This window comes from Diplodia seriata (assembly GCF_021436955.1).
Source record: "Diplodia seriata strain FDS-637 chromosome Unknown scaffold_7, whole genome shotgun sequence".
NCBI lineage: Eukaryota > Fungi > Ascomycota > Dothideomycetes > Botryosphaeriales > Botryosphaeriaceae > Diplodia > Diplodia seriata.
Window position 1 is genome coordinate 3,795 of NW_027117314.1, and position 21,954 is coordinate 25,748.

General features: G+C 56.6%; 6 protein-coding genes across 6 annotated transcripts; 4 read left to right on the top strand and 2 right to left on the bottom strand.

Annotated features, from left to right (window-relative positions):
- Positions 1 to 613: 613 nt before the first annotated feature.
- Positions 614 to 2,092, top strand: SLS55_006786 (uncharacterized protein; the record flags this gene model as incomplete). Its single annotated transcript, XM_066778215.1, has 1 exon — positions 614 to 2,092. One exon carries the CDS (start codon positions 614 to 616, stop codon positions 2,090 to 2,092), a length of 1,479 nt encoding a protein of 492 aa, XP_066630652.1.
- Positions 2,093 to 2,293: 201 nt separating this feature from the next.
- Positions 2,294 to 3,277, bottom strand: SLS55_006787 (uncharacterized protein; the record flags this gene model as incomplete). Its single annotated transcript, XM_066778216.1, has 1 exon — positions 2,294 to 3,277. One exon carries the CDS (start codon positions 3,275 to 3,277, stop codon positions 2,294 to 2,296), a length of 984 nt encoding a protein of 327 aa, XP_066630653.1.
- A 1,462-nt stretch (positions 3,278 to 4,739) lies between these two features.
- SLS55_006788 (uncharacterized protein) lies at positions 4,740 to 6,708 on the top strand (the record flags this gene model as incomplete). The annotated part of the gene is made up of 5 exons (XM_066778217.1): positions 4,740 to 4,930; positions 4,978 to 5,551; positions 5,607 to 5,900; positions 5,964 to 6,302; positions 6,367 to 6,708. 5 exons carry the CDS (start codon positions 4,740 to 4,742, stop codon positions 6,706 to 6,708), a joined length of 1,740 nt encoding a protein of 579 aa, XP_066630654.1.
- An 843-nt stretch (positions 6,709 to 7,551) lies between these two features.
- SLS55_006789 (uncharacterized protein) lies at positions 7,552 to 9,223 on the top strand (the record flags this gene model as incomplete). Its single annotated transcript, XM_066778218.1, has 2 exons — positions 7,552 to 7,880; positions 7,930 to 9,223. The coding sequence occupies 2 exons, from the start codon at positions 7,552 to 7,554 to the stop codon at positions 9,221 to 9,223; spliced, it is 1,623 nt and encodes a 540-aa protein (XP_066630655.1).
- Positions 9,224 to 9,483: 260 nt separating this feature from the next.
- SLS55_006790 (uncharacterized protein) lies at positions 9,484 to 11,736 on the bottom strand (the record flags this gene model as incomplete). Its single annotated transcript, XM_066778219.1, has 1 exon — positions 9,484 to 11,736. The coding sequence occupies one exon, from the start codon at positions 11,734 to 11,736 to the stop codon at positions 9,484 to 9,486; it is 2,253 nt and encodes a 750-aa protein (XP_066630656.1).
- Positions 11,737 to 12,634: 898 nt separating this feature from the next.
- SLS55_006791 (uncharacterized protein) lies at positions 12,635 to 17,507 on the top strand (the record flags this gene model as incomplete). Its single annotated transcript, XM_066778220.1, has 4 exons — positions 12,635 to 13,033; positions 13,093 to 13,909; positions 13,963 to 15,224; positions 15,582 to 17,507. 4 exons carry the CDS (start codon positions 12,635 to 12,637, stop codon positions 17,505 to 17,507), a joined length of 4,404 nt encoding a protein of 1,467 aa, XP_066630657.1.
- Positions 17,508 to 21,954: the final 4,447 nt, after the last annotated feature.

Below are 21,954 nucleotides of genomic sequence, written 5' to 3' on the forward strand. Positions count from 1 at the left end.
TATTAATTCTTATAATACTTTCTTTTATATAGGCTTTTAGCTTTTAAAATTATAAAGTTCTTATATTCTAAAATTTATAATAATAAATAACTATTTACGTACTAGTAGTTAATAGTTTTTATATAAAGTAAAATAAATCTTTTATTTTAATATATATAAGACTTATTCTTCTTTATATATATAGAAAGTAGAGTCTTTATTCTTTATATATTAATAATAGAAGTAGTAGTAGTAGAAGAAGAAGTAGTAAAGGGCTTTAATACTACGACGACGGCGGCGGTAGAAGCGGTAGAAGCGGTAGAAGTAGAAGAAGAAGCAGCAGAAGGTTTTAACACCACTACGGCGGCGGTGGCGGCGGCAGCAGTAGGAGCGGCAGAAGCAGGAGAAGCAGGAGAAGCGAGCGAATACCGCCAGCAGCGAGCGCATACCGCTAGCAGCGAGCGTATACCAGCACCAGCAGCGGCGAGCGAGTACTACCCCACTTTCCAACGTAGATCAGATGGCGTGATCCCAGCAACCACTCCGATAACGGCCCCTCATGCTGCATCGCATACCCCGCTTACACTGTTTCTGTACTTGACAATCTCAAGTGCCATTCTACACCAACCGAGCAATGGGGCGACCAAAGAACATTCTACTTCTCGTCGCCGATGACCTTGGCAGAGAGCAAATGGGCTGCTACGGCTGCAAGGCCATCAGGACGCCCCACCTAGACGCACTCTCTGCTTCCGGGACTCGATTTGATCTGGCCTTCACCAGCACGGCCTCATGCAGCGGCAGCCGGACTGTCATCTACACGGGCTTGCACACCCACGAGACGGGGAGCTACGGCCTCAACCTTGAGCGCAACGGCTTCCAGACATTTGCAAATGTCGAGACAGCGCCCGAGGCCTTTAACCGCATTGGATACAAGACCGGCATACTGGGCAAGATCCACGTCAGCCCAGATGACAGGTACCCGTGGCAGGTCCGGGAGGAAAGTGACTCGCGGAATGTGGCGTACATAGCAGACAGAGCCTCTGCTTTCTTCCGCGAGGCGCAGGATGAGAGTAAGCCTTTCTTCCTTACTGTCGGCTTCGTCGATCCGCACCGGCACATACCACATCGTGGAGGCTTTGGCAATGTGGAGGGAAACCACGATCCGAGATTGAAGGATCAAGTCTGCAAACCCGAAGACGTGGAGGTACCGCCCTTTCTCAGCGATATCCCAGAGGTCCGCCAGGAGCTGGCAGAGTACTATCGCGCCATCATGCGCATGGACCAGGGCGTTGGTCTCATCCTCGATGCGCTGGATGCTGCAGGTCAAAAGGAAGATACACTCGTCCTGTTCCTCAGCGACAACGGTCCGCCATTCATCAACTCGAAGACGACCCTGTTCGAAGCAGGTGTGCGCCTTCCCTTCCTCCTCCGGGCTCCCGGCATCAGCGCACCTGGAAGTGTCAGCCCCAACCTGGTCTCCTACGTCGACATCCTCCCAACGTTCCTCGATTGGGCCGGACAGGGTGGTGCCAACGCGCCCCAGGGAAAGATTCAGCGTCGCGGGAGGTCCATACTTGGCGTCCTTGCCAAAGAAAGTCCGGACGAGGCATGGAGTCACGTCTTCGGCTCCCACACGTTCCACGAGATCACGAACTACTGGCCCACGAGGTTCATGCGGAACCGACGATTCAAGTATCATAGGAACGTCTGCTGGAAGCTCGACTTCCCCATGGCAATGGACCTGTACGCCTCGCTCTCATTCGAAGGCATGCGGAACGCATCGCCTCCCATGATCGGCAAGCGTAAATTCAAGGACTATATCCAGCGCCCCGCCGAGGAACTCTACGATCTGGAGCAGGATCCTCTGGAATTGGAGAATCTGTCGGGGAGATCCGAGTTTCAAGGCACCCTCGGGGAGATGCGGAAAGCTCTCGAAGAGTGGCAGATGGCAACAAAGGATCTCTGGCTGTGGAGGGATGGAACAGCTGTCGTCCGCTACACGGGCTCTCACTGCAACTACTCGCGTGAAGGTCTTCGGATCCCGGACAGATTCGACTTGGATGCTGAGAACCCGGGTACTCAGAATGTAGGGTTTTTTCCTTTGGAGGAATAAGGTTTATCATAGTGGCTAACTGAATGTGGTTGGCTACGCCCGGTGTATGAGCCATCACAAGTCTTACTTTGCTTACCACAATGAGAACTTCCCTCGGCTCCTGCTCGCAAGCACATGGTTGACACTGATCCATTCCCTTGACGCAAAGGTTAAGGCCACTGAAGACACAAAGTAGCCCCAAGCAGGAAGTAGTAAATTTCATCACTTCCCTAAACCCACGATATAACGGTGCAGATTATCCACCGCAGCCAAAGCAGCGGTCCGTTGCGCCTCGGCCGTCGCCGCGCCAATATGCGGCGTCGAAACAACATTCGGCAGCTCCCACAAGGCTGCATACCTCTCAGTCGTCGGCGGCTCCTGCTCATGGCAATCGAGCCCGGCTCCCCAGATGCGGCCCTCGCGCAGCACACGCTCCAGATCGCGCTCGTTCACAATGCCGCCGCGGGCCGCGTTGATCAGGATGGCCTCAGGCTTCATCTTGCAGAGGCGGTCGTACGCCAGCAGATCGCGCGTATCGGGGGTGAGCGGGACATGCAGCGTCAAGACGTCCGCAGCAGCAACAACATCGTCCAAGCTGGCGGCGCGGCGGTAGGGGATGCGCCACGCGGGCAGCGGGTCGGCGGGCATGTGTGGGCCAAAGGCGACGACATCGGCGTCGAAGGCGGCGTGGAAGATGTGGGCGACCAGGCGGCCGATGTTGCCCATGCCGACGACGCCGAGGGTGCAGCGGTGCAGCGTCAGCCCGCGGCACGTCTCCTTGGCCACGACCTCGCCGGCGTGCTGGCGGCGGTCGATGCTGCAGAGCTGGCGCGCGACGGCCGTGGCTAGGGCGAGGACCAGCTCCGCCACGGCGCGGGCGTTGGCGCCGGGCGTGTTGAGGACGGCGATGCCGCGCTGCTTGCACGCGTCGGCGTCGATCTTGTCGGTGCCGACGCCGTGCTTGCCGATGGCCTTAAGGTTGGGGCATGCGGCGATGTCGGCGGCGCGCAGCCAGGAGGTGCGCACGAGGAGGTATTCGGCATCGTGCCAGGACGAGGCGAAGGCCGGGTCGGTGTTAAGGACGACGTTGAAGAGGGTGCGGGCGTGCTCGATGGCAGCGGGGTGGAATTTGTCGAGCACGTAGACGGTGGGCTTCTCCTTGCAAGGGGAAGACGGCGGGAGATCTGCTACGTTCGCGGGGGCCATGGTGTGGGTGCGAATGGTGGGCATGGGTAGTAGGCTTCTTCGCGGCGTTTTAAAAGAGTCGCAAGAGTGGAGGGAGTAGTGGTGATGCCGTGACTCGGCACGTGTTCGATCCGTCGGAACACGCCCGCGATCGGCCCCCGCACTCTTTTCCCGTGCAGTCCGATAGATCCGGTGGAAGTTGCTCTTCAGTCTTTAGGGGTGGAGTAAGCGCCGGGTCTCTTACCGAGAGAGCCCATACACCGGATACTGAGCATTCCAGCAGCTCCCAACAGCCTTGTTCTTGGATCCCATTCTCCGTCTATAAGCAGCCTGTTGCATGTAGTGTTGTTCTGGCGTCGGAATCTCCGAGCTATGCGGATGCTTCGTGTAGCGTTGTTTATAGTTTGCTCTGTGTCTATGGCCGACTTCTACAAAGCCACCAATAACACGCATCATTGCAATGAAAATGTTGTTGCTACCATGTGATAGAATTTCTTTTTCGTCCTTGGCTCACTGCACCTTACTCGAGCATGCGAAGATACTACTACAGATTCGCTGTGTCACACTACATTGCTAGTTGTAAAAAGCAACAGGCTTGGACTATAGAGCATATGAAAGTGGTAACACAGTCGTAAAATGAATTTTTCCGGCATCGCTGAGAAGTGCCTGACAGCCATTAATCTGCTCTTGGATACCACGTCCGGGTACGATATTAAGCCACGCTGGCCGTCAGCCCACTTTGTTCTGCGCGTATGTGCTGCATCGGCACTCGGCAACCGCGCCTTTGACTGGCTGCTGCAGTGGAAGGGTGTGGCAGTTGAATAACCTTGCTCGTTACATGTGTGCCAACGCCTTCTCGCCTTACCTCGCCGAGTCTAGTAACCGAGCACTCTGTTTTCGGTGTCAATTCCGCTGAAAAGTAATTATCGTGAGCAGCGCGTGATTCCGGCCACTCAGGATGGCTTCGCGCAAAGCTGAAAGGCACTGATTCCTTCCAGCTGAATTCCTCCAGTTGCCTGAGACACTCCATCCACCAGGATTAACTAAGCCTTGGCGCCTCTGCCATGCTAGGAAGTCACATGTTCGTGTGTGCTGGGTATTTAAGCGATGTTGCCTCATTGGGGCATCAGTCTGAGCCTCTTCGGCCGTCGGCTTACGTCACTTCAGGCGTGCTACTCAACAACCTCATGTGTGAATGCGGTTGTCCCGCCGATGTAGGAGCCCGCGTGTGACGTTTTCGTTTCTCTCCAGTACGCGCAGCTGCTAATACTTCGCAGGTGCTACTGGATATGGAAGCCCGACAACGAGCTGAGGAACGATGAGCCACGCTCATGACCATCCTCCACACCACCTCGCCCGTATCCTCCAAGCTGAAAGGTGTCTGTCTGATACTGGCGGATGGAGGAGGGGCTGCTATATAAGGAGCGTGGACAGCGGATATTGACTCACTCTACACTGCAGTCTTCAACTCATCTTTGCAAACATGTTCAAAGGAATCACTCTTGCGCTGGCAGCGCTTTCAGCATTTTCCAACGCCAGTCCGGTGTTGAAGAACCCATATGACGGTGTGTCCCATCAATGGCCGCCTGAGAAGAACGGCCTGAAGGTCGACTTGGGCTACGGAATCTACCAAGGCTACCACAACTCGACCTCCAAGCTCGACATCTGGCAGGGGTACGTCACCCGCCCCCACACGCGACAGCCTATTGACAGCGATGCAGTGTCCGGTACGCCGCTGCGCCGTTGGATGCGCTGCGGTTCCAGGCGCCCGCGGTGCCGGCCGTCAACAGGCAGCCGCAGAACGCCACGGCAGCGCCGCCAATCTGTCCGCAGGCCACGGTCACGATTGCAACTCCCGAGTTGGCGCCGCTGTTCTTCCTCGACGCTCCCTCCAGCGAGGACTGCTTGTTCCTGAACGTCTACGCCCCCGACAACGCCGAAAACCTTCCCGTGTTTGTGTGGATCCACGGCGGCGGATACGACCTGGGCGGCGCCCTACCGTACGACCCTTCGGCACTGATTAACACGAACGACCAGGGCTTCGTTGCCGTCATCATCCAATACCGCCTTGGTGCTTTCGGCTTTTTGTCGTCCGAAGAGGTGCGCCGCAAGGGAGCCCTCAACGCCGGGCTCCTGGACCAGCAGATGACGCTCCAGTGGGTGCAGCAATACATTGGTCTCTTTGGAGGCAACCCGTCCCGCGTCACAGTGGCAGGCGAGTCTGCGGGTGCCGGGTCGGTCATGAACCTCGCCATTGCCTACGATGGGGCGCAAGGCAATCAGCTGTGGACGAACGTAGGTTCCTTTCGGCCTTCATATATAATCAACCTTGGGCTCACGCATCCGACAGGGGATCACGGCCAGCCCGTTCCTTCCGCAGTACTTTGACTACAACTCCCCAGAACTCGTCGACCAGTACCACGAGTTCGCCGCGCTCGTTGGGTGCAACGAAAACGACTCTGCCATCTTCGAATGCTTGCAAGCAGCGCCCAGCTCAGCCTTGGTCTCCGCAAACAACGAAACCGCGGCATCCGCACTCCTGGGCATCTTCGACTGGAGGCCGGTGGTCGACGGTGCGCTGATACCACGACGACCAAGCGAGGCACTCCAGGGGCGTACAAACGGGCAGCGCATCCTGACAGGCGTAAGTTGGGCCACACCGGAGAGGGGATCAAGGCACCAGGCTGACTGCTATATCCCTTACCAGAACAACGCCAACGAAGGCTACGTGTTCACGCCGCAGAACATCACCACGCAGGCCGCCTTCGTCCAGCACCTGCACACCTACTTCCCGCGGCTCGGCGACGGCGACATCGCGCGCATCCTCGCCGCGTACGCCACACCCAACCGCCCCGACGACCCCGCGGCCCCGAAATACCCGACCAGCGGCACGCACCCGCCGACTGCCGTCAACCAGTCCGAGGTGGCAACGGGCCACCAGCAAGCCGCCAACGACTTCTACGCCGAAGTCACGTTCGCGTGCCCGTCGCACTGGCTGGCGTCGGCGTACGCGCAGAAGGAGGGCGGCGACGCGTACCAGTACCAAGTAAGCATTCTCCCCCGCCGCAACATTCCCGCCTCCTCTTCCAGTCTCTGACGGAATCATCCAGTTCTCCGTGACGCCGGCGTTCCACGGTTTCGACATCCTGTTCTACTTCCCGAATCCGAGCTATCCGCTTGGTGCGGAGGTGCAGGAGGCGATGCAGAAGGCGTTCGGGGGGTTTGTTACCGGCGATGCGCCGCTCGGTTGGCCGCGGCGCACGGTGGAGGAGCCCTTGATGGAGAATGTGAATGCGACGGGGGGGACGCCGGTTGAGGCGTTGGGGTTTACGCTGTATCTGGATCCGGGTGTCGAGGCGGATCTCGCGGCTGTCAGGGCGGATACGTGGGAAGGAGGAAGAGCGGAGAGGTGTGAGCTTTTAAGGGAGTTAAGTGAAGCTTTGGTTATCTGAGAGGGGAAGGGTTGAAGCAGCCTCTGCTGGTGTCGTTCATGGGGAGCTTGAGAGGCAGCTTACTCACGTTCTAGACTGATTTTTGGGGAGAGGAAGATAGTTGCTTTGGAGCAGTGTTGAATTTACGGACATGAAGCTGTGGCATCTTCGTCCTGTCTTATGTGCTATTGACCTTGACATGATTTATCGGTTAGACTGCAGCGGATGCTTACAAAAGACTAAGTATTTTTAGACAGACAAATATCTTCGGTAGAGCTAAAGAGATGGCGGCACGGCCACTTCGAATGCTACAGTCTCACTGAGCTGATGTTGATCCATGCACAATCGCGGTCGCAGTGTTGTAGAATACAGCAAATACCATTGGCGGATGCTTCTAGCGCTGAGGGATTGCGCCGAGACAATCATGGGACGTCAGCACTAAGGGGGTTGTGGCGGTTTCGGCTAACGGCTTCGAGTAGGATTGGGCTGCGGCCATGGAGGCGTTTGCTCTGACAAACCCTCACCGCCACTGGGGGCCAGGAGCTAGTGTTGGTGTATAGACACTGGCTCCTGACTTCGCCTCGCCTCGCCACTATTAAATAAGATGCAGAGACCCTGTACACCGAGACGTATTTGACAGTCGTTTTTACTCCCCTTCCACCGGACCCAATGGCTTCATGGCCGAACAACCCCCCACCGCCGCACCCACCGGCATATCCCAGTATGGAGTATGCTCAACGAGTCGAAGGCGCTCCTCCGAGCCAACATCTCTTATACAGCAATGTCACGGCACCTGCACAGGCACCGATGAAGCCACAGAATAAGATGGTGAAATCGCGCGTCCATTGGAGATCTCCAACACTGATGGTGCTCCTGTTCGTGTCCGGTGTAGCCTTCGCCATAGGCCATCACGTTTACTATCAATCACTGGATGACACGCCAGTGGAGTCGACAAGCGAGCAACAGTGGGCGATCCGCATCGGGACCGGACTAGCTTTTCTGGTGAAGGCGACGCTTGCTGCTTCCATCGGCATTGCCTTCACACAATACTTGTGGACGGTGGCAAAACGGAAGGCGATGGCATTGCAGAGCATCGACGACATGTTCTCTTTGACCAAGAACCCCATGTCATTTGCGAATTTCGAAGTCCTCTTTGGAGCCAAGTTGCTGGTCTTGCTCGCTGTGGCGTCTTGGTAAGTCCATCTGGAGGAGCGTGGATCATCCCCCAAGCTGATTGTCCAGGTTCATGCCCTTCATCGCGGCAGTCACCCCCGGTACTCTGTCCGTGTACACGAAGATGGTGGCCAACGTGTCGAACACGGAAGTTCCGTACATGGGATTCGCAAACGACCCGGAGATCTGGTCGGACTCGATGGGTGTAGGCTTCATCAACGAGGCCTCGCCGGCCGTCACCCGCCTCCTGACCGCCGTGTCCTCCTCGATCGGGATCCTGCCCATCACGGCTCCATTCCCAAACTCGTCTTTCACCCTGCGGTTCCACGCGCCCGCGATGAAGTGCGAGCCCCTGAGCGACGCCATCAAGAACGGCCAGCCCGTTGGCGACTGCGACAACTGCACATCGCTCCAAAAGCTGTGGGACAGCAACATCGACAGCGGCCAAGGTGGATTCTACAACTACTGGCAGGCGGTCAAGCCCGACTACTCGCACAACCTGCTCTTCATCCGCACCGGCGCCGGCAAGTCCGTGGGCGGCGACCCGAAGAACATCAGCTGCCAGCTCTGGAACGCGTCGTACACGACCCGGTTCGACTTCCACGACGGCATCCAAACAACAACAATACAAAACCTCGACTACGAGTCCACCATGGACTACAACACGTCCGTCGCCTTCACGTCGCTGCCGGACGGGGGCCGCGCCTATCTGTCCATGTACCTCGCGATATCGAGCCTGCTGTCCGGCGAAGTGGGGATCCGGCCGGGGCTGTCGTCGTCGGGGATGCTGGGGACGGACCTGGCGGTGGCGAAGACGGGGCTGATGGCGTGCCCGGAGGTGATTGCGGCGTGGAAGGCGCTGGGGAGCAGCGAGCCGCCGCTAGACCGCAACACGTCGCCGTGGATGTGCCGCAACGGGTCGGTCGCGGTGGCGGTCGAGGACCTGTCGCGCAACTTCACGCTAAGCCTGCTGAGCAGCCAGTTCCTCAACGGCAACACGACGGCGGACGTGCGGGTGCGGTACCCGCGGAACTACTGGCTGTACAGCCCGAGGGATCTGGTCGTTGCCTATGTGGCTGGCGTGGCAGTGGCGCTGTGTGCTCTGGGGGTGGGCGGCTGGGCGTACGTGTACAACGGCTACAGCGCCAGTTCGTCGTTTTCTGGCATTCTGATGACGACGAGGAATCCGGACTTGGATGCGCTGGCTATGGGCCAGTGTCTTCCGGTACAACCGCTACAGGGCAGCCTTGCGAAAGCCAAGCTGCAGCTTGGTATCGTTGGCGGTGCAAATGGAGTCGAGCATGCGGCATTCGGGCTACCCGGAACAGTGCAACGGCTGAAAAGGGGTCAACAGTACAATTGACTGTTATGATTAATTGTAATAGAGCGGCGATATACCCGTGTAATTAACTCTCTTGATTCAACGTTTAGTATAACTGCATTGAAAGGATTATGTCTTACATAGAGGGTGTTTAATGTCATTACGTCAGGGAAATGAATCAGTCTTTCTCGCCGATAGTGACGTTTCGCCACCACAAAGCTAACCTGCAATATCTATATCTCACTCCTTCTCATTTGACTATTTTGTGCTTCTGGCCACTTCGATCCGATACCTTCGTAGCCTCATCGAAACTCGCCATCCCGAACACCCGACGGCGACCCGCGCTTGACACGGAGAACAATCTCCACATCCTCAAGAGCCAGCATCCTCTTCTCCCTTGCCGCGAGCAGCCGCGCCGTCTTGACGACATTCTTGATCTGCCTCCCGTTCATATCCGCCGCGGCCAGCGACTCCAACTGTTCCTCGGTGATGCTGCTCGCATACCTGCTTCCCTCATCACTCGGTCGGACAAACGTCTTCCACGCATGCAGTCTCGACGGCAGGTCCAGCTTCGGATAGTCGATGGTCAAATGGATGCGCGACTCGAACGCCGGATCGAACGCAGCGACGCGGTTAGTCGTTAAGAACATGACGCCCTTATAGTACTCGAGCAGGCGAAGAAAGACGCTAACGAGCTTATTGCGCTGGATATCCGCCGTCGAACGCTTCTCGAGAAACACATCGCACTCGTCCAACAGCAGCACCGCGCCCCACTTGGTCGAGACCTCGAGCACCCGGTGCAGATTCTCCTCGACCTCGTCCGCCGCGTTGCCCAGCTCGCCCGCGCTGAGCGAGTACAGCGGGCGGCGCATCTCCTCGGCGACCGACTCGGCCGTCAGTGTTTTGCCCACGCCGGGCTCGCCGCTGAGCAGCATGATGATGCCCTTTCCCTTGCCCTCGACGACGTCGTCGAACGGCAGGCCGTCGTCGTCGACGTCGGCGGCGAGCGCCAGCTGGCTGTCGACAAAGGCCCAGATGACCTTCTTGTAGTCGAGCGGCAGCACGAGGCGGCGGAACGCCTCCTCGTTCCATTGGATATCGCGCACGTCGTCGACGTAGAACTGCGCCCACTGCTTCGCGGACAGACAGTAGCCGCGGAGCAGCGGCGTGCAGAGCGCGTGTTGGTTCTCGCCGAGCGCGATCGAGCCGCCGGTGCAGGATTGCTGGGCTGCCGGCGCCGGTCTCCTGCGTGGTGGTGGCCGCGTCACGACGGGCATCATGGTGCGGTACAGCGGTCCGGCGAAGGCCATGGCGTCGTCGTCGTCGGCGGCGGCGGCTGAGCCGATGCCTGCATCGAAGGCGAAGAAGGGGCCATCGAAGGGGCCGGGGGTCGTCGGCGCGGGAGGGGCGGGCGCCGCATCCAAGGCTTGCAGGCGCGGTGCGCGGTCGGGGTTGTAGGCGGCGTGTGTTTTGGCGTCGATGACGATACGGCCGTCGTCGAGGTTGCGCTTGTTGGGGCCGCCGAAGGGGTTCTGATTCATGATGCAGAGGCCCGAGTACGACTTGTAATGGAAGCCGTTCAGCTGCTCGAATTTGCGGCCGCGCTCGCTCAGCTTCGCCCGGATGGCTTTGATGTCCGGGTGCAGGTGGCTCGGGAGGACGGGCAGTTCGGGGATCGGCTTGACGTCGTCGAACTGGCCGATGGCCAGCGTATTGGACGCGTAGCCGAAGTTGGTGCCGTCGCAGTCGATGTAGCGGCATGAGATGCTGAAGATGGTCTTGTTCTGGCTGACCTGCTTGTAGCTTGAGTTTATCAGGCTGTATAGCCGCTCGTGGTCATCAGTGACCGTGTACACTTCGGTATCTGGCTCGAAAAGGGCCCAGAGGTAGTCGTACGTAATGACGTCGTTGACCAGAAGATCCTGAGTCCTTTCGATATGCGGCTTGATTTCCGGACTGAGGACGTCGTACAGCAACTCCATGTGCTTTGACACCAACTCATCCTTCTCGCCTTGGACGATGTTCTCGAATCGGTCCCAACGGTAAAAGAAGTCGTGGAAGGGCGCGTTGAACGTGAGCTTCTTCAAGCTGGTGCTGACTCCCCTGTATGAATCAAACACGACTCCCAGCCGATCCTTGATAAGCGGGCTTTGGACGGTGATGGAATGTAGGGCGAGGTACGACTGGTCGGCCTCGCGCTTCTCTCGTCGCACGATGAGGGCGAATTTCCTCCATCCCACCGCAGCCTCGGCATTGATCCCGACATCATCGGGAGCCCATTCGTCCCACGGACACCTGTAATCCTCCCTGTACAGATCCTTGGTGCCAATCTCCATTCCTGGTTCTACCTGCTTTTCCGGTTCCTTGGTAGCGATTGACGAAACACTGGAGCCTCTGTGCACTTTTGATGCATCGTTTAGCGGATACGCTGAACCCGAAGATGTGTTGATGGGGATATCCTGGCGTGGAGGATCGCTATAGAACAGGGAGTCCTCGTGTGGTGCTCCATCGCCTTCGAGTGGTGGAAAAGGGCATGGTCCGCTCATTGCCGCCATTGCTGTTGCGTCTTCAGACAAAAGTAGCAATGTCAGGGATGAACACGAGGGCGAAAATGATCAAAGGATGAGGCTGCAGCAAGTAGTTTATAGTCGCGGCTAGGGGACGAGGCTGAGAATGCGGCGGAAAATAAGGCAAACAAGCAGCAGTAGGCAGCCGCAGGCACCCATTGCCTGATGACGCATTCATACATGCTTCACAGCGTCTTTCGTGTGTTGGTATGCCTGCTTCCTTGCATATGCGTACTGGTTGTGTAAGCCTCAAAGCCTTCGAGGCCCGGCGATGACGAGCGTGGGCTGACCTTTCGGTGACTGCCTAATGATTTGGTACTGGCTACGTGACACCAGCTCCTTGATTCGTCTCGTCCGCGGTTCACGTTGGGGCTTGGCCTGCTTATCCTGCAAGGCTGAGATCGGTGACACCAGGAGAGCCAATAGCACTCGGTGCGGATTACTGATCGCTGAGGAGACTAGGGGCTTGCTCTGTTGCCTAATGTGCTACCTCAAGATGATCGGAGTACTGGTCACGAGTCGGTCAAGTTTCAAAGGCTTGCAATCAAAATATCTATGTTGCGTGGACGCCTTGCACCCTAGAGCCGACTTTCGCACCTGCACCATCTTTGACATCAAAGAACTTGCCTCGATAATGATAGACGATACCAGAGGGGACTCGGTCGGCCCAAGTTCTTTCCGCATCTCGGGAGAAATCGATGCAATCCTCCGCCATCCCGTTCATCGCGCAAAAGCTGAGCGATGGGCCAGAAACCTCAGGTTTCTCACTTTTGACGACAGCATGACAGATCAAGAGGCCGAAGAGTCTGAATCAACTCCCCGCGGAAGGCGTAGCAAAGCACAATGCAGTCGGTGCGAACAGCACGTCCCACCCCCGGCAGGTCACATGTGCTGTTCGCACGGCTTCTTCAAGTACAAACTCGCCGAGTGGGAAAAGCAACTCAAAGAATACTCCGATCCCTGCGTCCACATGGCAAGCCAGACGTGCGAAGACTGCCAGCATATCCCGGTCTTTCCCAGCGGCGGCGGGGTGAGCAGGTTCCGCATCACACGTCTCCGGCCCAAGGATGTGCAGCCAAAAGACCTCTCCCGCTGCACGCACTTCCTTGCCGTTTCGTACTGCTGGTCCAGCCAAGGAAGCCCAAGCCCAGGAGCCAACGAAAAGCCGTACACGGTTGTTGAAGAGGATGGAACGACGCGGCCGATGAGGACCCAGAAAGTCACCATCGACCGAGTGGTCAACTACGCGATCGAGAATGGCTACCGCATGATCTGGATCGACCAGGTTCGTCCCACCAGCCGTGTTCAGCCAATGTTCCTGTGACGTGCTAACATTAGGCACAGGAGTGCATCGAACAAGATAACCCCGAAGAGAAGGAGCTTGGCGTGCAAGCCATGGACATTGTCTATCTGAGAGCAAACATGTCAGTCGGACTCTGCCAGACGGTGCTTCAGCAGAAGCACTTGGACGCCCTCCTTCTATACTTTGAGGTCAGGCTTGGGAGCCTGCTCCGCCGGCGCGGGCCGCGACCGCTAAGAAGTTGTCGCACTCTCCGCTTAGCCGATCTCTCAGAGGCCCTTCGGCTAGTTGCGGACGATCCCTGGAACTCGCGAGCGTGGATTCTCCAAGAGGCGTTTGCCTCGAGCGGAAACATGACTCTCCTGTTTCCGAAAGCGAAAAACGTCAATGTGCGCGGCTGGACGTTGGTCTGTCACGAAATGTCGCTTACAGAGATCGCAATCAAGCTCGATATCCTGCAGGAGTGCCTCAGGATATCCACCGCTTGCGTGCAGCATTTTCTCCGTGAGAAGATCACCAAGGGAGAGAGCCACTGGCGAAAGACTTTGGACAAACTCAGGTGGTTTCACCCGGAACGCCCGAAACACGGAATGAACTTCTGGGTCAACGACTTCAAGCCCAGGCGTACCTGTAACGCTGCCGTGGCCTTGTCGTATCTCAAAACTCGAGAGAACAGTCGAGTGGTCGATAGGGTTGCCATCGTTGCAAACCTATGCGGTTATGATTACAGGCTCAACACTACGGAGTTGGACGCATTGCAACCACGGCTGGGGTTATGCATCCTCGTGCTCTCCATCAAGAATGGGGACCTTTCTCTACTTGTACCAGAGCTGTACCAGGGTGTGCAAACCATCAATCCCGGTAAGCAATCTTCTTCCACTAAGGAACAAAGCTAAAGTTCAAGTTGCTAGCAGAAGATACAACTCAGCGAGCCAACGAATTCAGCTGGGCCATGCCATGGACGAAGCAGCTTCAACTGATAGAGGCCGAATCGCTTTCGCCCAGTGGACCGGCCGCTGGAGCAACAGCTGCCTTCACTCACAGCATCTCAGACCGAGGCCTCTCGTTCCCGGGCCTATTGTGGAGAGTCGACGAATTCATCAGTCTAGCTCCCATCAAAGACAAATATGCAGAGCCGTGGTTCCGCTTGACCCGGTCCAACAACGACCCCAAGCTGAAATCCAAAGGAAAGCAAACCAACAGCCCTGCCATGAGCCGGAATCACCGGCTTGCAGCTACCCAGATTCTCTTCGAGATCCTGATGTTCCTTCGTGAGACGGGACAGAGAGAAGTGGCCGACGCGATCCTCAACTCGGTCGGGGATTTCAAGTGGAGGAATCGAGATGGCCACGCGATGACGATCGTTGAGTCGGTTGACGAATTTCCAGACCACCTCAGGATGGAGAATCGCAAGGGCATGTTTCAACTCGGCGCGAAATCCGAGGGGGGATTCCATCAGGAATGGTTGATCAACAGGGTGCTCGACCAGGGCGGTCTCTGGCTCGGTCGTGCCATCTCGTCGCCTACAGACGAGACCGGCTGGGCTAAACGTGCCATGGCCGAGGAACAGGATCCAGCTGCCCATGCCGCAGAAAGTTTGACAATCTCAGCATCAAGAAGCGACCCGCAGATTCCCCAGCTTCTTCACTCAGACAGCGGCTCTTCTGATATGCATGTCATGGGCAGATCCGATCTCACTGCTCGCTCCAACGAACCTAATCCTGCTGAATCCCAAGAAGCGAGCACTCGGCGGGATGAGAGGAGTCAATTAAAGATTAAAAGGCATGGCCAGGGTATGCTAGGCTACTCCATGCTAACGAAAGTGTTGGAATACACCATGTTGCAGGGCGATGGGCAACAAGAAACAGAAGACAGTACGGAAAGCTTCATGATGTTAAGACCTGCCGTTCTTGCAACCTTCGCAGTGGCGGTCAACAGCAATATCCCTTACCGCGCTTCGTATGCCGTGTTCGACACGCATGGTAGTGCTTCTGGTGACGTTTTGGTATTGACGCCGTTCCAGCAGCTCCTCGAATCGATTCCGAGACCGGACATACGGAGCCTGAGCATTTCATGGATAGTGGAGCCAGTAGCTGAGATGGAGAAGGGCGAACTTATCGGAAGAGATGGCATGGCGGATGAACTGATCAAGGCAAGGCTCAGGGCTAAGGGAATGGTACGTGGTATGTGGAAGTACGCGAGCTTTCCTTTGGAGAGGTATGCACTAGTATGAGCCCATGATGTGAAGAGGATGTCGGACAAACTCTTGACATATATCAATTCGAGATGTAGTGCATGCAGCCGATCCCTGTGACCGAGGTACCGGTTCCACAGCTAACCACATTGGGCACTAAAGTGGAGCCCGGCTCGGGTAGAGCCAAGCCATTCTCCTTTTGCCCCCTGTGTCCATCGAGGACAGCTTAAATTGAGCTCTCGACGGTAATTTCGGCCCTGAAGCGGCGAATGTGCTTACTATGTCTGCGTAAATCACATCCGCCCAACAGTCGTGTACTTAGGCGCCGACTGACAAAAGATCAGCTTCAGCTACCAACTCCTGCGGACCGCAATCCGGCAGTACCCCCAGGACCGCACGCTCCGGCTCGTCCGCAAAACACCACAGAGCGTGATCACGGGATGCCCGGCAGACGGGCGCCAAAGCCCGCTGCACACAGCATGCGAAGTGCTCGATGCGGACATCGTCGCCGCGCTGCTTGAAAAAGGCGCCGACGCCAACGTGCGGACCGCAGACGGCGAGACACCACTGCACTGCGCCCTCTCACCTCTGGACCCGCCGCGAAAAGGTGTCTACTACAAGACTTCACGGCTGAAAATCGTCACGATGCTGCTGGCCGCCGGCGCCGATGCTTCAGCCACCGACGAAGACGGGAGCACGGCACTGCACCTGGCCATCCTGCACGGCCACACCGACTGCGCCAGGCTGATGCTCGCACACGACGACACCGCACTCACCATGCCGAACAAGCGGGGCGAGATACCGCTGTTCGTGACCGGAACAGACCATCTCTCCACCACCACTCCCACAATGGACATGGCCGAGTTCCTCACGCGCTGGCACATCCTCAACCGGCCGCTGCACCGCGCCGTGGCCAGCGGCGACATCAGAGCCGTACACGAGGCACTGGCGTCGGGCCAACAAGACGTCTCGGCGCGCAGCATGCTCGGAGACGCAGCAGTCCACCTCGCAGCCGTGCGGGCCGACGTCACCATGGTCCGCTTCCTGCTCTCACAAGGCGCCTCCGCGAGCCAGGCCGGCTACCTCGGGCAGACTGCCTTGCACCGCGCGGCAACAGCATGCGGCCAGCAAAGCCGCGACGCCCGCGCCATCGATTCCCCCGTGCAGCAGCGCTGGACCGACGCCGAGACGGCTCTGTTCCGGTCCGTCAGCGAGTACCGGCAGCACACGGCAGACCGCGTGCCGCTGCCATCGCCGACGGACTGCCTCGAGGCGGCGCAATCGCTGCTGGACGACGTGGGCGTAAGCCCCGCCATACCGGACGCACTCCTCCGGACGCCGCTCCACCTGGCGGCAGCAGCCGGGAGCGAAGCCATCGTGCAGCTCCTCCTCTCCCACGGCGCCGACCCCGACGCGCCGGACCTCCTCCTCCGGACGCCGGTGTGGCACGCAGCAGCATCCGGCGCCGTCGACGTGATGGCGGCACTGTTCCGGCACGGCGCCAGCCTCCACCTGCGGCCCGACCAGCCCTTCCGCGACGCGGGCCGGCTGGCGGTGCAGTGCGGGCGGCGGTGCGTGAGCGCCGACATGCTGAACGCGGCGGACGGGCAGGGGCGGACGGCGCTGATCCGCGCGGTGCAGGCGGGGAGCGTGGCGGCGGCGGGGCATCTGCTGCGGGCGGGCGCGTACGCGGGGCAGCTGGGCAAGGGCTGGTCGCCCGTGGTGCAGGCGTGCGAGGGGCGGCACTGGGGCGTGGCGAGGCTGCTGGTCGCGCGCGGCGCCGACGTGCGCGAGTGCGAGCGCGAGCCGCGGACGTCCCAGGCCATGGCGCTGCATCTGGCGGCGAGGGGCGGCGACGTCGGTACCATCAGGGCGATTCTGCGGGCGGAGGAGGCGAGGGCGGAGGAGGGCCAGGTGGAGCATGTTGCGCAGAAGATGGAGAGCCGCTCGCCTGCGCCGTCGAGGCGCCCGTCGGTGCAGTCGTTTAGGTCGAGTGTGACCATGGGCTCGGCCTGGTCGGGCGGTGGCGGCGGAGGCGCGTCGAAGATGCTGAGTCCGACTGCGAAGGCGATTGGGTTTTACAAGTGGACGCCGTTGCACTATGCGGCGAGTATGCGGCATAGAGACGCGGTGGGGACGTTGCTTGGGGTCATGGAAAGGATGGAGATCATTGCACGAGATATCGATGGGTTTACGGCTCAGGAGCTGGCGAAGGAGGCGGGTTACGAGGAGATTGTTGAGCTTATCGAAGATCGTTTAACTTAATGGGGGTTGGAAAGTCTTAATGAGATATGCACGATATTAGAGCGTGGCAAGAATAATAACGGACTGATCATGCAATGTAAAGAGCAGAAACGCTTACCATGATTAACGCACCCAGCCAATCAGTAGACGCCACTTAAACGGTCGCAGGTCTAGAACGTCTGGGGCATCGACGGATCTCACCCCCACAATCAGGAATGATACCAAAAAGTGGTAGCCGACCAAGCCTTAGCACGTGGTCCATCACGCAGTCTGGGAGGCAAAATTCTCGTGGAGTGATATGACGACTATGTTCGGCCGAGAAACATCGGTCAAGCCTGACGTCGAGTCGGTCAGATCATGTGCGATTACTCAATTCAACCCGATATATTACTTATGCCCTTTGAGCTAAGGGTTTGATGACTCGGGAACCACTGTTCCACTGTACACCCACATAAGTGTAGTGAAACACCACCGACACAGGCGTACGTAGGCATGCTCAATTTACTTTCAATTCAGTAGTTGCTGCGCAAAGGTTTTAACATCCGCTTTGTTGTGATTCCAGCCCAGGCCACTTCAGGCTGTGGGCCTTTCGATGGTGGGGCTGTTCGGACATAGTGGCAGGTGCTTCTCCTGGAGGAAGGGATGATTGGAGGCTTGGAGCTGTGTTCCGATGCTGTGGGACAGTGGCGTCGGCAGGGCGCCTTTTCCGATATCTTAGCTGCGCATGGGGCAGCTAGGCATCAAGTGCTACGTCTGTGTGCGACAGGAGGAAGTGTTTCCGTGATTGCCATGGCAAGGCAGAACTGCAATGGCGCGGCAACTGGAAATACCCTCCTGCCTGAACCACCCGAGCAGCGCGCATTCGGAAGAGTTCCTCTACCAATGTGAGGCTCCTCTGTTGATCGCGCGCAAGGCCAGACTGAGAACCCACGACCTTTTGCGCTGATGTAGCGGCGCTGTCCCGAGTGGGGATCCGCAGCCTGCAAATCAAAACGGGCGAACCTAAACAGCGAGGGCTTGGGTAGTCAAAGATGCAGGCCAAGCTAAGGAAAAAAAGCTTCGCAATGCGCTTGACTCTTCGTCACATGGAATGCACTTCAGGCTATCAATCCCATTGCAAAACGGCTCTGCCTTGCGAGCGGGGGTGCGTGTCATTGAGAGCAATCAGCCGGCCTGCATGGCAGCCTATCGGGTCACACATTGCACAGACTTCAGCCTTGTGTGCCTTGAAATGCTATATTTGTCTTAAGAACCCCGTTTTTAAAGGTATCATCCGTCTCCCTAGTACTACGGCAGGTCCTTGTTCCATCATTCACTCCCGCAGCCTTGCCAACCTTTCTCGCACATGTTCCATGACGTCCCAGGCTTTGCCAGTCAGAAAGGCTTCCAGAACAGAGACTGACCATATTTTACAAGCGCAAAATGGCAGACCTCAGTGATCACAGAGCTAGGACCTTTCCTGGGACAGCTTCGTCGCCTGCTCCTGATGGATCTCGCCCTTCAAACTCGGATTCCTCGCCTGCTATTGAGCTCGAGCCTCTACGTCCATCAATGGCACAGCACCTTCTGCGGCCGACAACATATACAGACGAATTGGAAGAAGGGCTCCCATCCAGGCACAATTCGGGAGACTCACTCATACGGACAGAGACCCAGCAACTTTGCGGCCATGCATTTCACTCCCGTAACTCGTCGTTCTCAGAGGGCAGCCATGAACGCCCATCTGATCGGTCCAGCCTTATCGGTAACCCAATGGAGCATGCTTCCTTGGTCGGAAATCCAGATTCGAGGACTGGTGGTAGAATGCGTCCGGACTGTAAGCTCAATCGCCACACTACTTGAATTCCCATACTGAGAAAATCACAGCAGAGTGGAGCGGCACGAACGATGTGAGCCAGGGCGAGCTTCTAAACGAGAGACTTCCCAATACGGGTTGGTCGCCATACACGCTTCGACGGCCATTCTTATGTCTGCTCACCCTATCAACGATTGTCATACTAGCATCAGTCGTCGCCTTACAATGGTACTCGGCTACAAACCACGGACTTGGTGATGACAACGGAAGTTCTCTTATCTTGCTCGGATGGCGATTTACACCTTCTTTGGTTGCCATACTCTATGTTCAGATGACAGCCATGCTACTGGACGACGTAAAGAGGACGGAGCCCTTCACGCGGATGGCTCGGAATAGAGAACTACCAGCAACGTCAACGATTTACCAGTCTCCAGGCGCCTGGTGGAACGCTCTTGCCGATGGCCTTTCCAAGCAGAAGAATGGAGGCCAACGGAGCTGGGTACTATCCGCTTCGGCAGTGATCAATATTATTGGTTTCTTGGCTATATCACCATTATCAGCTTCATTGCTCGAGTCTTCAGACGTGGCCATCTCCACGAAGACAGAGTTCAACACCTTCTCCTCCCAAGTCGGTAGTCCCCTGTCTCTCTCGATGGGTAGAGAGACATACCTCCGAATCATTGGCCACCTCTTACAAAACGTGACGACTTCAGCGTGGATCACCGACGATTATACCGTAATTCCATTCTGGATAGATGAGTCTTCAGAATCCGCACTGGGACCAATACTCTCCACTTCCCCGCAAACATGGCATACGGATGCTATGATGCTGAACACAGAGCTACGGTGTGAGCCGTTAGCGTTGATTGGCCACCACTTACAGAACTTTACTTCCGAAGAGGACAGGCTGTATTCGGATGGCCAAAATGCGTCTTTGGAACTGCAGTCGGAAGGTGGATGCATCTATCATCTGGCTGCAACTACTGCCCATCCACTTGTCACCGGCGGAGGTGGTTTTTGGACTAACAACAATACTTTTCTCGATTCAACAGGGCATGATCTGTACAGCTCCGTACGCCACTCCAAGGATTGTGGAGACAGTGAATTACTCTTTTTCAGTACTCCTTGGATCGATGGTTTCGACGTGGATATGCATTCGAATTTCACCTCCAACCTTACGATTTTCGGCCGAAGCTGTCACGCAATTCACCATACAGCGACCATTCAAACTACGGTACGAATTGCAAGTTCTTCCTCAAAGGTAATCTACAACGCCACAGAGTTCGTTCGCAGTCGATCCCGCATCCCGGACGATCTCCTGGATATGCAGTCTTTCCAGTCTGCTGCATTCAACAGCAAATGGGGTGGATACCTCGCCGCTCCTAACGGAGAACCCCGATCATATTTTGGGGGATTATCCATGATGCTCGCTGCGCTCTACAGCTTCAACTACACCGCTATGATGGTCGACGATGAAATTATCACCAAAGCTTCAACTGTAAAGCAGAGGGTTTTCGGCGAAGCACTGCAGTACTCGATACAACGTGGGAACGAGTTCCAACCAGATACCTGTCTTGGCACAGTCACTGAGATAAAAAGACGTGTGGTCGTGATAGTCGGCGTATCGATGACCCTAGCAGCGCTTCTGACCGTCATTTTATTCCTACTACTCATTATCTGGCATTCCATTTGCGCACAGAAACGGCCTCTACACTTGAGAATGGATCCAGCGAGTACACTTGGTATAGCGACGCTCATATCCTCTCCCACGACGAATGTCGCGAATACCCTAAGTGAAATGAGCTGTAGAGCAAATGCAAAGGCAGGGGTCCCCACATTAGGCCAGCACTATTTTACAGATTATGGTGGTCTCCATCTACTGCATACGCAAGACGAGCCCCCAAACGTTAAGAAGTATTAGTCCGCTAGAAATAGAGTTGTTAACGATTTCTAGGATGTCTACAAGGTATTTCGAGTTCAGAAGCTTCGAATAAAGATTGGAGACCCGCAGTGCTCAGACTGCGAATTCTCATTCTTTTGATGCTGGCGCTGACGGTACTACTTGGTACTATCATTGTCCTGTACAACCTTTCCGAACGCCTACTACTGTACCAAAAGTTCTTTGTGTACGAAACCGAAGTCTCACTATTCCATAAAAGGCTGCCAGCAGTAGCACCTATATCAATCATCCCGACTCTGCTAGCCGTTGGTATAAGTCTTTGGTGGGGGGCTATGGATAGCACGTTCCGTCGATTGCAGCCGTATATCTCCATGGCTAATGAGCCGGCAGTAATTTCCGATGGTGCCATGTTGTCGTACCAAACATCTTACTGGATGGCCGCTGCGGTGAAAGCGCTTGGCCATAGGCATTTCATGTTATGCCTTATTACCGTCGGCACTTCCCTTTCACCAGTTTGTACGTTTAAGTGCTTCGACAGGTTACCTCTTTACTGACAAGAATTATAGTTACCATCGCCATGTCGGCGCTCTTCGAAAGGATGCCAGGAAACATTGTGAGAACTGTGGAAATGGAAAAAGCTCTCGAACTACGCCAATCTCCGCTGCTGTATCAGGTCGAGGAAGTTCCAGGCGGTCGTGATACTGGCACGACTGCTGCCAGCAGAGTTATCGAAGACCTATTCCGAAGCCTTGCGACAAACTGGATTTATGGAG